At 29.2% G+C, this 17,636-nt stretch overlaps 1 protein-coding gene across 1 annotated transcript; it reads left to right on the forward strand.

Moving 5' to 3' along the window:
* Positions 1–3,325: 3,325 nt before the first annotated feature.
* Positions 3,326–7,157, forward strand: LOC125829179 (uncharacterized). Its single transcript, XM_049508428.1, has 9 exons — positions 3,326–3,424; positions 3,984–4,551; positions 4,986–5,087; positions 5,183–5,264; positions 5,387–5,406; positions 5,504–5,564; positions 5,843–5,916; positions 6,398–6,502; positions 6,726–7,157. Exons 2-9 carry the CDS (start codon positions 4,015–4,017, stop codon positions 6,786–6,788), a joined length of 1,044 nt encoding a protein of 347 aa, XP_049364385.1. The 5' UTR covers positions 3,326–3,424; positions 3,984–4,014; the 3' UTR covers positions 6,789–7,157.
* The last annotated feature ends 10,479 nt before the right edge of the window (positions 7,158–17,636 follow it).

The raw sequence follows: 17,636 nt of genomic DNA on the forward strand, positions 1-17,636 counted from the left end.
TAATGTCTACTCACAATACTTCAAAGCAATTAGAGTTTCTTGAATCACATAGGAAATCCAAATGAATGGTAAAAATGGGAGAATATTTTAAAATTATTCTTGAAGATTGAATAATTAAGTTAATTTGAACTGTGAAAAATGTCTCAACAATTCATTTATTTTGAAATAGAGTGAGTAATTAATTTTATCCTAATTTAGTAAGTGATCAAGTAATATGTGACACATATTTTTAGTAAAATACTCATCTAATATGAGACAGAGAGAATATATAATTTGATTTACGACAAAAAGTAATCTCTAATTCATTTACTTTTCATACGAAAAGCCTCACCATTATTTAACAATCCTATTTGGGGGTAGTATTTAATTTTTGTCCTTACTTCTCATTTAATAAAAAAATTATTGGCTAGTATTTTTAACTATGATCAAAATTCGCAGAACATAACTGATTTCGCAGACAAAACTTTTGATATTGAACTTATGCATAGGGGCATAACTTTTGTCACTAAGTTTATGGCATGAGGCATAATTTTTGGCATTGAACTTATGCGACATAACTTGGACCACTAAATTTCCTTGTCCCGCGATATTATATGTGCCTTAAGCTTGATTTCGTTTATCTTCAGACATAACTTGTGTTGCTACACTTGTGCCTTGAGCATAACTTGTGTCTTACACATAATTTTTCTTGCCTTGGGGCATAACATATGTTACTGAACTTTTGTTCTGAGGTATAATTTGTGTCATTGAACTTATGCCTTGTAAATTATTTTATATTTGTTGGAGGCATTTTTGTCGATTTTTTCTTTTTACTTAAAGTTTTGATAGAAAAAAAAAGTAAGACCTTGAAAGACAAAAATTAAGAATCACCTCAAAATATGGACATTTGTGGGAATGACTCTTCTTTAGAAGGGTTAATTACCCAAAATGGCTGTTCGTCATCTTCTTCTCTTTTTATTTTCTTGAAAAATTAACATTCCACAATTATAAATTGTTCGAGTGAATTAAAAATAAAAAAAAATTAAAACATGAGGGCATGTTTGAAAAGTCACTTTGATAATTAAATTTGGTATAATTAGGTGTAATTACATTGTACGTTCTGTTTGGTTGGTCAGATAATTACTTGGTCAGCAGGTAATTGAGTGTGATATACATTGGGTTATTGCACTCTTCAATTCATAGGAAGAGGCTATAATTGCTGATAATTACATAGTGTAGTGTGATTACTAGCTGGTTATTTGTATTTCAAAAAACAACATATATCTTAAATATTTAATTTAATATCATCTATAAAGTTTCTTATTTTTCTAGAATAAATTTTTAAATAATTAAATTTTATTTTTAAAATTTAATATAATTTTATGATTGCAATTGTGCATCCAAAACAAAACATGTGTAATTACAAGGTGGCATCCAAATAGGACATGTATAATTAACTGAGGCAAACAAGCATTCCAGTGTAACTACTAGTAATTACTACCGTAGTAATCAAACCAATTACAATTTCATATCTAAAATTTGGGATTGTTTAGAGGTGACTTTTTGAGTAGATAAAAATTGAAAAGTTAGGGTATATTTCATGTATAATGAAGTTATATTTAGTGAGTGTATTATAATAAGAAAATTACGCGGTGAAGCAAATATATACTATTTAATTAGTCATCATAGCTATAGATTGTTATAATTACCACTCGCGACTGACATTAACCATTAATTATGTGGGTTGACTTCGAGTTTGTATAATTAGTCATGTTTGTATAATTCGCAACTAACAATTCTTTGTCTGATTTGTATTTGTCTATGACGATGATTTCCTTTGGTTTTTCAGTTTTATCACCATATACATTCAATCTTTTTTTGTACAACTTTTTAAAGTTTGTAAAAATGTGTAGTTTTTGGATTTTATATAATATAATTTATATAATGTAATTCATATAGTATAATTTGTATAACTGTTTAAAGTTCATATGTTTATGTTTGTATCAATTCATTATTTCGAGTTTTATCATATTTGTATAATTCCAGATTTTGTATTACTCAATTATACAAAAACACGTGAATTATACAATTGTACCCCCGAATTATATAAACGAGATACGGATTATACAAATTATTGCCCTCTCTCGCTCTCCTCTCTCCTCCCTTTCCAATCTCGCTCACATCTCTCCTTCCTCTCAAATACATATGTATACTAGTTGCATATATACAGTTATTTTGACAAATATACATATACAAATCGCATCTCTCCACTCTCTGCCCTCTCTCCTCCCTCTACCAATCTCGCTCGCCACTTTCCTCCCCTATAACATGTAGTTACGAATCGTAATTAGCAAACTATAACTATGGAGCGTAATTAAGCTATTTTTGAGTGGTTATATGTCCATTATAATATTATAATCAGTGTATAATTTATATATATGTAAGTTATATTGTATAAATGGTAATGGGTCGTTTGGTAGAGTGTATTAGAAAATATAATGGATGCATTCGGTGTGTGTATTAATAGTACCTTGTTTGGTACACTTTTTCATTCCATGTATAACTAATGCAAGCATTATTTATACACTCTATTGTGTATTACTAATACCAAGGAATTCTAGGTATTAGTAATACATAGCATTTTAACACTTGCATTAAATTAAATAATTATAAACCTACCCTTAAAGCCTTTTCATTTTCTTTGTTGTCATAAGTTTTTGTTTTTATTTTGATTTGCTTTTTGGTGTCTTTTAATTTTTTGGTGTCTTAATAGGCTTTATGACCTCTTAAGTATCTTTTTTTTTAAAAAAAATAAATCAATTTCAATATAGTTTAATCAAAAAATTTACTATTGTGACAATAAATTTGATAAAAAAAAAATATTTGCCAACTTTCCACAAAAATATTTTGATGCAATAGTACAACTATTTAATATTATTTTTTTAAGAAGAAGAAGAAGAGTTAATGATGTTTTAGCAAAGATTTTTTTTTTGATGTTTTAGCAAAGAACTTTGTTGCAAAGGAAGTGTACAAATAAATAAAGTGTGAAGGGTATATTTGTAAACATATATTTTTTAATAGAAATTATGTAAGATTTATTATTTCTAATACATCAAACCAAACAATGTATAAGAAATAATGCTTGCATAACTAATGCAAGTATTACTAATGCACCTTATTTTGCATTATTCTTATACACTCTACCAAACGACCCTAAGTGTATACTTGCTATGACTTTTGACTATTTTTTATGTAATTTATTTGAAATTAATCATTTGAATCTCTAATGTGTAGGACTAGAGGCCCAATATATTACACCCATTCAGCCCACTTTACTCTTTCGCCTTCTTTAGGTCCAAAACCCTCAACCCGCCGAGACTGAGAACTGCCGTCTACTGCTCTGAGTCTCTACCGTCGGTTGCCGCCTGCTGCTGCTCGTCGTCAGGTAAGTTCCATCGTTATTAACTTTTTTTTTTTTTGAAAAGAAACAATTGTAGATTAACTATAATTGAATCGAGAGTAGTTCGAAGGATGATTTCTGCTTGTTGAAGCCCGTGAATTCAGTTTCTGCTTGTTGATGTTGTGTGTTCTATGCTTGATAAGTTTCACATATTTGAGTTGAGATTCTGTTAAGTTATCCAATATTATTCTGCGTTTTGCGTATTCGGTATTTATCTGTTTTTGCTCGTGTGTATTGATTATGCATTTAGATTCTGCAAAACGAGAACGGAGAGATATATAAGTGCAAATAAAGTTTGATTATTTCAAAGCCTGAATAGTATAACGCACTATCCCGTATCCGTCTGAACCTTGAACCCTTAATTCTGTAGATGCAAAACTTTTAAACCTTATTCTTATTATTGGTAATTTATGCTTATGCCTATCTAGGTTGTAGTTGTGTTTGTGTGCTGTGTTTCCTTTTTCTTGTAAGAATTCCTTGGTTAATTAAGATTTCAAGTTGCAGAACCAGCAGACAAAACTGACCCTAACTTCTAATGCTGCAGCTTAAGCTGTGTAAACACACGATTGAACATTATGGCTGAAGAATTGCAGTCAGTTTCAGAAGCTACAAATTATTTTAGGAAAAGAAAGATGGAGCTCAGGAAGAAAGGGGGTAAGGGAAAGAAGAAGCAAAAGGGTGCGCCATTTAGTGAAAAAAGAGTAAAAATAGACAACAAAATGAAGAAGCTTTTTGAGAAGAGAGCAAGAGACTATAACTCTGATAATGAGGATGATAATGATGCGGAGCCTGCCCCTGTAACTAGAGCTAAACGTACATCATATGGTAAAGACAAGCCCAAATCATATGGTAAAGACAAGCCCAAATCATATGGTAAAGATAAACCCACATCATATAGTAGAAATAAATCCACGTCATACCGTAAAGAGGAGGAGAATTTTGATGAGGAATGGGCAGATGATGGAGAAGAGGATCTCAATGAGGAAATTGAGATATCTGAAGATGAAGATGGACAAGTTCAGCCTGGAATTACAAAGTTCATAGATGGTTGTAACGCATTCAGATTGGCGTTCAAAAAGTTACTAAAGAAGTCTGCTTCTGATGATATACTGGTAAGCGACCTGCTTTCTCCATCATTTTTTAGTCATCTGCTTTAATTATATATTGGCATCCAAGAAGATACATAATTGGTTGGCTTCGTGTTACCCTCATTTTTTTCCCGAAGGTTTAGGACTTCAAAATAATTTTATTTTGTTTTGTTCCTTAATATGCATCTGGACTTGGTGTTGAGATATCTATCTTCTATGAGTGTTTGGTTTTGGGACAAAACAAAGCATGTTTGGAGGAAAAAACAAGACAGCTATGCAGGAAAATAAAACATTTTAAAACAGACCCTTTCTACACCTTTTAATGCATATATTCAATTACTAGTATGTAAGCTGGATTCTAATGAACTTATAGGTTAAAAGCTCATACTAACTGTGTAGAGGAAGTGTTTAGGAGAAACTAATGGTAAATATGTGGGTTTGATGAACCTAACCTGCAGGGCCCTGTCTTATCAGCACACAAGAATCTCGTTGCGGAGAAGCTTGCTGAAGAAGATGTAGAACGAAAGGTTAAAGGGGATGCAAAAAAGGAGAAACACTTGGTAATCCTGTCTGGTTTCATTTAATTGCTAAGTTTCCTTTTTTTCTTAGTGTATTGTTGGGTCTTGTTCTAAACTTTGACATCTGTGTAAAAAAGATAAGAGAGAAGGGACATGTGAAACCTGCTAATTTCTTGGACGCCTATGAAAAGTCTCTGATAGCAGTTGCAACAAAGGGAGGTAATCAACTTCTTCTTCTTGTTTCGGAATTTAAATTAGTATTACAAATGCATTAATAACTTTTCTATTAGACCCAACTAACTTGGTCCTTACTTTTTTTATGGGCATTATGGGACTATCAGTTGTCAAGTTATTCAATGCTGTAAGTTGCAGTACACATTCCAATTTAATGCTTCTGTTTTATAAAAAGTTTTTTGCTACTTTCAGCTAGCTCAATTTTGTCTGCGTATGTAATACAGGTTAACAAAGCACAACATGCTCAAAAAGGCTTAAATCCCTCAAGGGCAAAAGACGAGAAAGGTATGGGCAGAATACTGATGCATGGATTATATGATCGGGTCTCAATTTTCTTTATAAAAAATGATTGTTTCTTAAAAAAACTGAGAACTCTGCACATGCCGTTTCACTGTTCACATAATAGAAGTAAGAATGGGATCAACTGCAAGTTTTCATCCTTAAAAGCTGCAATTGATAATAAATTCTTGATAATTCAATTGGGAATAGTTTGGTTAAAACTAACCTTAAGAGCTGTTATTCTGTATGCAATACAATAACTTCTTCTATTTTCTGATGTATAGCAATTAAGAAGCGACGAAGAGAAGTCTTTTTCTCTGAATTAGGCAAGACACCATCACAAACAACTGTATCAAAGGTCAGCTCTTTTCTCTCTTTTAGAATTATGATCATTTGGGGAAACTGCTCTCATTATTTTGTAACATTTTTTCGCAAGTAATCTTGTCTTGGGCCATCATTTTCTTTTGTTTTTTGAGTTGGGTGGAGGGGGACGAGAAGAGCAAAAATGGGTCGTATCAGAAAATAAGTATTTTCAGGCTGTCTCTAATTGGTTTTTATCTATTTTTCATATTATTTTTCCGTTGTTACATTTGCTTCACATTTGGATGAGTTGCTCATAAATGGAAGGCACATCAAATACTGTGATATATTGTGGTGCTTTATTACAATTACCAATCATTTTGTGGGTAGAAGGAAGAAACAACATGAACATGGGGAACTTAATATTTTTCAAGCGCCTGTCCAAAAAAAGAGCATTTTCAAGTTTCACCTATGCAGGCCAATCATTTTCATACAGTTTATTGCCTTTTTCCCTTATTCTGTAGTTTAATTTCATGTAGGCTGGTGCATCCAATTCTTTGGAAGATGATGGTCCCTCGTGGGCTCCTCTACGTGATAATTATATGCTGACTAATCCCAAGTTAAAGGACTGGGATAAGAATCTGGTAAGTGTAACTTACTCCTAAGATTCTGCGAATTTGACACAGCATAGGAGAAGCTCCTCTTTATATATAGTGAAGTGGTTCCCCTAGATTCAAAACTTCTTTTCAATACTCACCATCCTTATTAGTTAATAATCCTAGTGATTGGATCTCTATGCTTATTAGGGGTGGTGGTAGAATAATCTCCCTCTTTGCAAATGATCGATGTTATCTGATGTTCATGCAGGACACAACTGTTGAAGACGACGTGAGGATGCCAGCTGATTCAGATTCATCTGATGATGAATAAGTTACTGAAATTTTGATAATTCAATCTATCTGCTTCAAGCATGTTGGGATGCCGAACACATATATCCAATGCAGAGAAGTATCGCCTAGGCATAGTCAAATTAATGCTGGAGCTACTTTTTGACCGTATAGAGATCCTCCTGTTGTTAGCTGATGTGTTTTTTTTGTAATCCTCTTTAGGATATGAGATACTATTATTTTTGAGTTCTCTTCATTTTTTATCCATTATTCGTGCTAATGGGAATAGTTAATGGTGTTCGATATATCCCAGGATTACACTAGTTTGATTTACCCCTATGATATCACGTCGCATAGCCAGTGTTGGCAAGATAGTTTTACCAGAGATAATTAAGATTTACTAAGTTGGTTCAATCTTGTTGAAACTTGATTATTCAACTTATATTTTTCTCCAGAGCAAAATATGTACATGTGCTCTTGTATGTGCAGCCTTGAATATGAACTTAGACTTTTGTATGTTCCCAAATGGGCTTGTCTAAAGCCCAAATAGAATAATAAGTTACATATGGATAACATAAAAATAGAATATGCTTTTTTACTATCTTTTTTGCATCTTTTTTTCTCATATTTTAAGGTACTTGAAGTAGAAGCTTTCCCAATTTCTCACTTTTATGAAAGATGTTAGTCCAATGAATCACTAATACTTAAATTAAATACAATTATTGATTTTTTTAATTATTATTTTTTTTACTATTTCACACTTGTTAATAACTTCATTCAAAAAAAGCAACAAAAAAAATATAGGTTGGTGTACGATGGCAGGTGAAATAACTAAAGAATTTTTACACAAATAGCTGATCAAATTAACAATTTACTTTTTCTAATCGCAATACATAGACTCTACAAAGGAAGTACTATATCTCATATTCTAAAAGATTGACCTTTAAGTGGCTATCAACACTTCCCAAAGAAGAAAAAAAAAACAGAAAAAGTGAAAGGTGTTATCTTATGGTGATAATTTGGAGTGGTCCAAAAATAAAGATGCCAAATGTAAAAGCAACATAATTATTGACCTTCAATTTTTATTTTCTTTCACTAGTGTTCCTATATATATGAGCATTAAGGTTTCCAAATACTCAAGTAGAAATGCCATGGAGGAAACATTTTCTATCCTTTTCATTGACACTTAGTTGGTCCCCCTTCACTAAATTGATATTAATGGCTAAGAAATCATTGATAAGTAGAAAATTCTTGAACCAACACCATTTTTCACATCTTGTTTTTTGACTCTTAACTTCTTCTAGAATGGAAGTACTAATAAAATTGAATATATAAAAAAATTATGGTGAGGGGTCTCCACCTCAAACAATCGGTCAGATTCACTATTTACTTTTTCTAGCTGATATACACAGACTAAAAATAATTATACACATACTTTGCATGGATTATACATGTGTTATACCTTGGTTGGTTATTTTTAGTTTAAGCGATTGGTAGTGTTGGTATTTAGACTAAATCTTCTTTATATATATTTTGATAAGATAACAAGGAATGGCAATCATAATTCTCATTAAAGGTGGTATAATTTAAGGCAGCAGCCATTTATTCATGTAGAAAATTTCAACAGAAGTGTCCTACACTTTTATGAACAGAAGATTACAAAAATAAATAAAGACAAGACTCAAAATAAGGGAAAAAATGGATTTTTTTCAGAGTTGATTTTTTTTTTCTTCAATTTGTTCAACATTGTACCAAAAAATGAGGAAATAAATTAATTCGAATTTGGATCTTGACAAATTGATTTTTTAATTGGTGAAACGATTTCTTCTAGCGGATTGTAGCACATGTCCCATTCAGGATTTAAAGGTCATTCTCACTTTCTTCCGACTTAATTTTCACTACGTAAAATGGTTTGTGACATATCATGATGCCAACATTATGAATGTGTCCATGCACTATATATATATTTCCTTTCTAGAAAGAAAGGAGAGGCATTGGGTAAAAGTAAACCACCAAAAGTGATAATGCAATGGATAACACTCGTTGCACCTTTAACTAGATGTTTGGGGGTTCAAGTCCTATAAGTAAAAAATATCCTATTAAGAAGTTTCTTTTTAAAAAAATTCATATTCAAATTAGTCGAAATATCAAAATTAATATCGAATATCTAATGGAAAAGAAAAACACTATAAAAGAGTAGAGTCGTTTGGTAGCTAGTAAAGATGTGACTTGTGTATGCATTAATTTATTTATAAGTTATACAACATTTAATATCTAGTTAAGAAGTAAGTTATTCATGTAACAAATTAATGCAATCTCTGGTTTGCAATTTTGAAAAATCGCATAACTTAGACATGTATATGTTATGAAGGAATTAGTGTATTATTGAAAAACTCATTGATACTCGCATAATTTTAACCAGCGACTAGACGACTCCTACCATTACATCAAGTTTTACTTGTTCAAGTTGGGTGTTCCAAGAAAACATCAAATATGGTTGAAACTAACTACTCCAATACTTATCCTTGATGTATATGTGTAATATATATGCAGCCTTTGTCCATGTCCAAAAAACAAATTGAATTTTCTTGAAAGTGGGTCCAAGTCTCTAATCCAATCAATAAAAAAAGACAAATTGAGAGGTCCAAATCATGAATAATTGGACCATTTAGTGAAAGGGCCCAATTTGAGACAATCTTCCACGTGTGGGAGGTATTGATGAGGATGTCTTGAGTTTACGTAATTAGCCACTTTGATTATTGACTTTAATGATGTCAACTTCTTTTGCATAAAATAAAATCCCATTTTCATTTTTAGTCACAAACTCAATCATAAAAAGAGAAAGAGAAAGAGAAAGAGAGATAATTAGGTAAAAGCTTTATGTCAAATATCAAAATTTAGGTACATTACTTAAAAGTCTTTATCATGGTGTATGCATGACTAGAGTGGCCTTAGTTGGGTTGAAGTGACTACATGGGTCCAATCTCCAAATAGAAACACTTTGATATTCCGTAAGGAAGATCAGTGATCGATTTCTTCGGTTAATGTTTCTCAGTCGACCTCGTTGATAATTTATCTAGTACAGTTTACGTTTTCTATATAATTTGTGAGTTATTGCATATATACAAATTTATTCAATGTGCACCTGAAGAACAACAATTATAAATTTTTCCGAGTCCAAAAAGAAAAACTTGTCATATCTCATTCAATTTAGTAGCATGTGAAATTTATTTGTTGAAATGGTCATAATCCAACCACTCAACTCAAAACACTTTTTTGTTTATTTGTTTTTTTTTTTTTTTAGTTTTTTTATTACAACTCTAGTTAAACAATTAAGTTGATATAATTATTTATTTAACAGTAGCTTCAAATTTTATCCTACATTCAAAAACATGTGTTTATGAAGAAAAATTATAAACTATTGAAAACACAGATCAGTTATATTGGTTACAATTAAAATTATTCTTTTACGGTTCACTCTCTTCGTCATAAATGATTCATTTGTCCTAAAATGACTTGGACCAATATGAAAATTCTTATGGATTGGGATCTCTTGATACAATCAAATAGAAAACTTCAACAATGCTTTTCAAACAACTTGTATGACAAAAATCTTTCGAAAAATTTAATTTGTTGAGCTATTTTTCCTTTTGTTTTGTTTTACTCATTTCAAATCGATTAGAATTTTTCAGTTTGATCCAGTTATTAAGACAATTAAAAAGATGTTTCCTTATTTAGAAATACTTTAATATCATAAAATATCTCAACCTTTCCTTAAAAAAATCTCATTTTCCAATCATGATTTTGTGGATCAGATTATCCATATAATATGGTACACACATGAATATCTTTTGTGTGATGAGGAAATTCACTTAGCAGCTCTTTTTATGTGAATTGATGCTTTGGAGTTATATAATAATGATAAATTATTTATTGAAAAAAAAAACAAGTAGTATGTTATGTGTTCATTTTTTTTATTCAATATTTGATATTTATTTAGAGCTTGGCTTTTTCAAATTCATATTGAAAAGTTCATTATAAAGATTTATCGTTCCTTATTAAAGATAATTTTTCATTTCTCAAACTCGAAAGCAAAACCCTCAATATTTATATTTAGTATTCACCTAATCCTCTTTTTATTAATAGGACATAGAATTCCAAACAAGAAAACAATGATAAAATAAATCTCTTAAAATATGGAGGAAAAAAAGATAGAAAAGGTGGGTGATCAATAATATAATGTTTTTAGACACCCTAATTAAGGACAACCTTATTATATATTCACTTATTTTGGCTTATTTACTTGGATATGATATAATATAATTACTTTAGGTGTTTGATGGATAAATTTGACGTTTTACCTAACTATATATTATATAGCTTAGTATGCCAATGTAATACGTTCCTAATTGTTAACCTACTTAGGCGGCAACTAAAACACTTTATGACAACTACTTATTCGGGTGTGTTTGATATGAAGGAAAATATTATTTTGGAACATGTTTCTAGGAAATTAAGTGCTAGGGCTTTTTTTGTTTTTTTATATTTGATATGTCAACAAAAAATAATAATTATAAGAATATTTATATATAATTTAGATAAATATCACGGAAGTATTACTAGAAACAAAGGTTTTTCTCACCGTAAATCAATAAGAAATTTATATTATAAAACATGATTTTCCTCTTATTTTTTACCGAACCAGATCACTAAAAAATGCATGGTAAAAAAAAATAAACATTCACTGAACTATTGAAAGGCTTCCTAATTTTTTTCGTGGGAAAATGATATTTTTTTCTTTTCTTACTGATTCAATCAAAATATCTATAGAAATAGTCACTAAACATCTTTTAGTAGAAAATTTCAATTAAAAAGATAGTGTTTTTTTAGTAGTGAGGTGAGGTAGGGAGTGCAGGGTGGTGGGGATGGGGTCACTGGGGATGGTGATGAAGATGAGGTGTGTTAAAGTTAGAGGAACACATTAATCGGTCTGAAATGTCTCAAACTTTTTTACTAATCATCATAAATAAGAAAATCGAATAATATTTCTTCGTACCAAACACACTCATACATTTAGATATTTAGTCAAACTACTTACCAAAATACCTAATGAAAACGTGTTATTGTGCTGTGTGTTGTGTGTTGTGTTAAGCATGTAAGTTTGTATGTGTTGATTTTGATTTGTGTGATCCATGTTCTTCTATTTTGAACCGTTCCCTTTCAATATTTAATAGTTTGTCTAATTGTAGACGTTTTCCATCCTTTTTGTTAATCAACAAAGATTATATATCTCTAATTCTCTATTATATCAATTGTAGATCGTAGATTTCGATATGGTTTCATGTATCAAATATTTCAATATCGTGGCATTCGATATTTTGTTTTGTTAGATAAGAAATATATAGTAATTTTGAGATAAAATATGAGATTATTATTTCTTATTTCATTAAATTTTTATTAATCTAAAACTAGCAGTTTCGAAATAAGTTATATCATAATTATAAAAAAATAAAATTACATCACCTTCAATGCAGAATAACAATCTCATAATTACTAATTCTGAGATAAATACATCAAAATGTACAAAATGAACTTTTATTGCTAGATGTTTGGTTCATTGGATAACAATAAAATATTTAGGTATAATATCAAATATGTGTTTAATTTAATATAAACCAGATAAAATAGTTCGATTGGTTGGTTATTCAAACTTTCACCTTGTTAGATTATAAAAATAATTAACTATTATTATATTATATAGACAACATTAAGCATCAAGTAAACATCCCAAATACAATGTAGGTCAACTGAAGTGAAGAAATTTTATAAACAATTAATTAGTAAATTGTTTGGTATGAACCAACAATTTGTGTGGAAATTTTCAGAAGAAAAAGTAGGTATACAATACCAACTTTGGAAAAAAGAAAAAAAAAAGTTTTCTTCTACAATTGTTAGTAGTAAAATTAAGTTTAAAAAAAGATTAAATAAACATAATAACATTTTTTTCTTTTGTCTAGATATTTTTAGAAAATGTCCAAATCAAGAAGAAATGTCGGCCATTAAAATTTTATTATTAATAGACCCACAAAAAGTACCATTTTGCAAAAAAGTTTTGAAACTACTTGTACATAAAATTAAATATGTACTATATTTTAATTTAATGGAGAAACTACTTGTTTTGTTTGGAACGTACATATTTCTTTTCAAGAAATTCAAATATTTGGAGATTGTTTCAAATAAGTTTATCAAATTTATCCATTATTTAAATTTCAAAAAGCAGGTTAATTATACTTTCAACATCTTATTTCAACTTAATTTCAAATATAACGTTTTCCTCCAAGGGGTTTTTTAAAAACTATTATCTCAAAAAAAATTGACCTCGCTACTATGTGTATTATAACCTGAATCGAAGATAATAAATATTAGAGAGAAATATTAAAAGCATTTGTTAACTGACATAAATTTTTAATTTCGTCCATGAACTATTGACAGTCTTTATAATACTCCTCTACTTCATGACTAACTAAACGTAGATACCCCCCCCCCCCAATTTGTCACATGACATATCAAGTGGTCTCAAACTCTTGTGGGCTTTTAATAAAAAATTGAGAGATGTACTGAGAACACTCCTAAATTTAGCGAGGATTTAGGAATGTCTTTCACTATGTTGGAAGATCGATCGGGTGTATTTAAGTTCAGTCACTCAAGTAAATGAGTATTTTTAAGGTTGTCAGTAGTTGGGGGATGAAACTAATAATTTTCGAATTGAATTTAGGGATGTTCTCAATACTTCTCTATTATTAGTACAATAATCTCTTTCACTTTAGATTAATTGTCCTAAGGTAAGGAGATTCATTGGTCATGAATGAATCATTCATATGATTTTTTCTGTTTGTTTTTAATTGTAAGAATTTAGTCATTTAATAAACAACACATATTCATGGTCATCACCAAACAATTCCAATTAATGTCGTTCATAATCATGATCAAATATTTTTCCATCTAATCCTCTGTGATCAACCACATAAATATAAGTTTACCTAATTATGTCTTGTCATTTTTGAACATAAAATTCTGGTTAATCTAGCTAAACTCAATCATTCAAACTTAATCTATGTGTTAGGATCCTAACCACAAACATAAATTATTATTTTCCTAAGAAATGACATTGAAAAAAAAAATTGTACATGTTTTGACTATATTATGATAATAACTCATTGAGATAAAAAGAAATTAATATGTGCATTTATTCAATTCTTTGAATATATCCGCCCACCATTACTTGATACTTCTAGTCTAGTCATAAATAGGCAAGAGTCCAAGTGGGATGAGTTGACTGAATTAAAGCTATAATTAATAGTAATTAATTTAGCAGATATAATTGCTATGATGTCAAATCCCAAATTCTATTAAAACAATAAAATTTCAATTTCAATTTGTGATTTCAAGTAATTCTTATTAGTGATCGTAGTTAAGTAATTTTGCAGGCTAATGCTAAATGGCCACAAAAATTTAAAAAGTCTATAATATCCTTTTTATTTTAAAATAAACTGATATTTTTTTTTTAATTAAAATGTATTAAAGTTAAAAGAATAAAAATATTCAAAAAGGTAAAATAACATAGTATAAAATATGTTATTTTATCATTCTGGTAAATTCTGACCAAATTTTCTAGCCAAACGAATTTTTCCTTTGCAAAAAACTATTTATAAGTTGGGCTGACAATGAGAAGTTTCTCAAAAATCAAAATAAAATGTAGAGAATAATCGTCCTATTTTTTTTAATAGCTACGCGGAAGTAAAAACTTAATCACACGGCCATCGCCAAATACAATTATCATGATTACGTGATTTAATGAAGTAAAACACATATTAGCTAATTAAGGTTAAGTAAAATAAATTATAAATGCAAACACATGACATGCATGTATTTGGTGCATATATTAGGTGCGGCCGTGCGGGTAAGTTCTACCTCTAACCAATTAATAAGGATTTTGGATGAAGTGGTAAGTATTTTTGTCATTTTTAGTCAAATATTTTGAATTTGAGTTATGAATATGATATTGCTTTTATTTGGGAGCACTTACCTCTTAATATGAGATTATTTTTTTATAGAAAACCTGATTTAGTTGAACTTCAATTCTAGTTTAGGGTATCGAGTAAAAAATAAAAAAAATGAGGGACAATTTTTTCCTTTTGCATTTTTAAAATCAAGGTTTGTTAGTGTTAACGAGTAACGACACTACTAGAAAAATAAGGAATTAGCGACAAACATTGACATAGTTAAACAAAAAATAGTTTATGTTAATATCATTTAGCTACGAATTATTTAAAAAATCAATTAGCTAAGAGTTTTCTTTTGCAATAGATTAGTTAATAATTATCGATAAGTTTTGAAATTAATTTCATATTTTGTAGTAGTGCGGCGTGGACTTCTTTTAAATCAAATCATATGGAGTAATAATTCTATTTTCTAATGTTGATGTCAATTTTTAACCACTATCGCTATTTGCTTTATTTATTTCCCCCATATTTAGAGAAAAAAAGATTGCATCATAATTGATTTTTTGACATAAAGTGAGAGCACAAATCACGTTTTGTCAAAATTGTATTGTCATAATTAAACACCCTTTTTGGAAGATTTAATGGAGTGATAAGCAATATATAATTTATACAACAACTCCATGAAAAGTAGTGTAACATCTCTAGAGTAGTCATTGCACGTATTATAAAGGCTATAGTGGAAATATAATTAGATATTTTATTTATACCCGACACTAGATAATAAGCATTAAGATTTTATTTTTAACTAGATAGTATAATTTCGAGTTTTAAATATGAAATTGTATTTATTAAAGAGCACTTACTTCTCATTATTGAACTTCTCAATACGAGCTCAAGTTTAATCGGATTCCAAATAAGTTATCGAATATCAAATGAAATTATTATATGAAAGTCATAATTCGACATTCGCTTATATAAAGCAGTTGGAACTTAGAATGCACGCTCCTTGTTGTATCTATGTTTGTTAAGGATTAATATAAGAGATATTAAATTATAATATTGCAATTTTAGTATTATGTTATTTGGTATGTGTTTTAAATTTTTGTAATATTCGATATTTATAAGTAAATATAGAAATATCAGAATATTAAATATCATACTGAAGTATATAGTTATTATATAACTCATGTTTGTATTACTATAATACTAATCAATGACGTTGGAAATTTGACTACTTTATCTTGATTGAAATATATATTTTTTGTGTAATTCATTAAAAACCAAATTGATTGTACTTTCTTTTGAATATTTCAATACATGTTATGTGTTAGCATGTATAAACATTTCTTTAAAATTCGAAGTCATAATTCTCTAGCCTTCTTTATTACGTATAAAAATATATGTATGTTGAAGTCGAAAAGATTATTATGATTACTGATTCATTGTACCACAAATATTTATACTGAACCTAAACATACCAAACGATATCGAATAAATCCAGTATACAATGATATATTATTTTCAAGAATTAAAATCAAAATTATCGAACCAAAATTTTAAATACCGTACCAACCGTGCAAACACAGCCGATGTGGCACGTTTGGGTTCAAGTAAGTCAACTTCACTCATCTTTTTCACTTTTTTTTTTATATCCCCAATTTCTTTTTCTTTGTTTTTCCAGAAAATTCCATTTTGGGAGTTCTTTTTAAAAAAAAAAAATATGTAAAAGAAATTGCCATAAAAAGGGAGATCAAAGGATAAATGATGGAAAATAACATATTACTATTAATTACTTTCATTAAAGGAAGATCTTAAATATTGTGACATATATATGATCATAATATTTTTTTATAATTACATAAATATTAAAGTAAATTTTACTTTACCCTCTTTAACCTTTCAATTAGGATTGTTTATGGTTATGGCTAAAAAATCAAACCGAATCGCAATCCGAACCAAACCGATATTTGGTTTGATTTGATTAGGTTTGGTTTTACATTTTGAAAAATCGATACTAAATGGTTTTGTTTTGGTTTTACTAAAAAATAACTGCAAAAATAACTAAATCGAACCGATAAATTAGATATATAAATTTTATAATTATTTATATATTATTCATAAATAAAATATTAATATTTTGTTCAATTTAAAGTATCATAAGTCTTTAACTTACCATTTTCTCAAGCCCAACACGTAAATTTTAGCTCATCTATTACAATCATAAGTCCAAGTCCATCAAAATTCATTACGTTAGTCTTTACCTACCATACCTTTCATAAGATAGTTAGACCTTCTCTTAATTGAATCACTTTGTTCGTGTAATGATAAATTTAGTATTGTTTAATTGCTTAATTGAACCAACAATAGATTTTCCATGGTTTATTCATGTACTAGGTGTTTGTGTCTATCAAGATACATATGTCCTTAAAAATTTATTACTTTCAAACTGAAAAAATCAGAAAAACTGAACCAAACCGACGATTATTTTTTTCGTTTGGTTTGGGAAATTTATAAAACCAACTAAATTGGTTTGGTTTTGATTTTAACCAATAACCGATCCAAACAGAACCACAAACACCCCTACTTTCAATATAGGGATTACCCCACCCACCCACCTTTTTAAGGGTAAAAGGACCTCCTTTGACCCAAAAGTATTTTTCTCAATATTTTGGGTGTAAAATACAAAATATCAAATTTTGACTTATTCAAGGAAACAATTAAAAGACAAGCAATCCCTTACCCTATTATTGTAGGACACTATAGTTTTATTTGGTCTTATTTTTTAGACGCATGTGAAATCTACCCTTTAATTTGGAGATAACTTTTGTGAATTAATATAAATTATCACTATTTTACTTAAATATTCGTACACAAGTTGTTTACCTTTC

The sequence above is a fragment of the Solanum verrucosum genome, unplaced genomic scaffold (assembly GCF_900185275.1).
Source record: "Solanum verrucosum unplaced genomic scaffold, falcon-dt-bn FXZP01000264.1, whole genome shotgun sequence".
In the NCBI taxonomy this organism is placed as follows: Eukaryota; Viridiplantae; Streptophyta; class Magnoliopsida; order Solanales; family Solanaceae; genus Solanum; species Solanum verrucosum.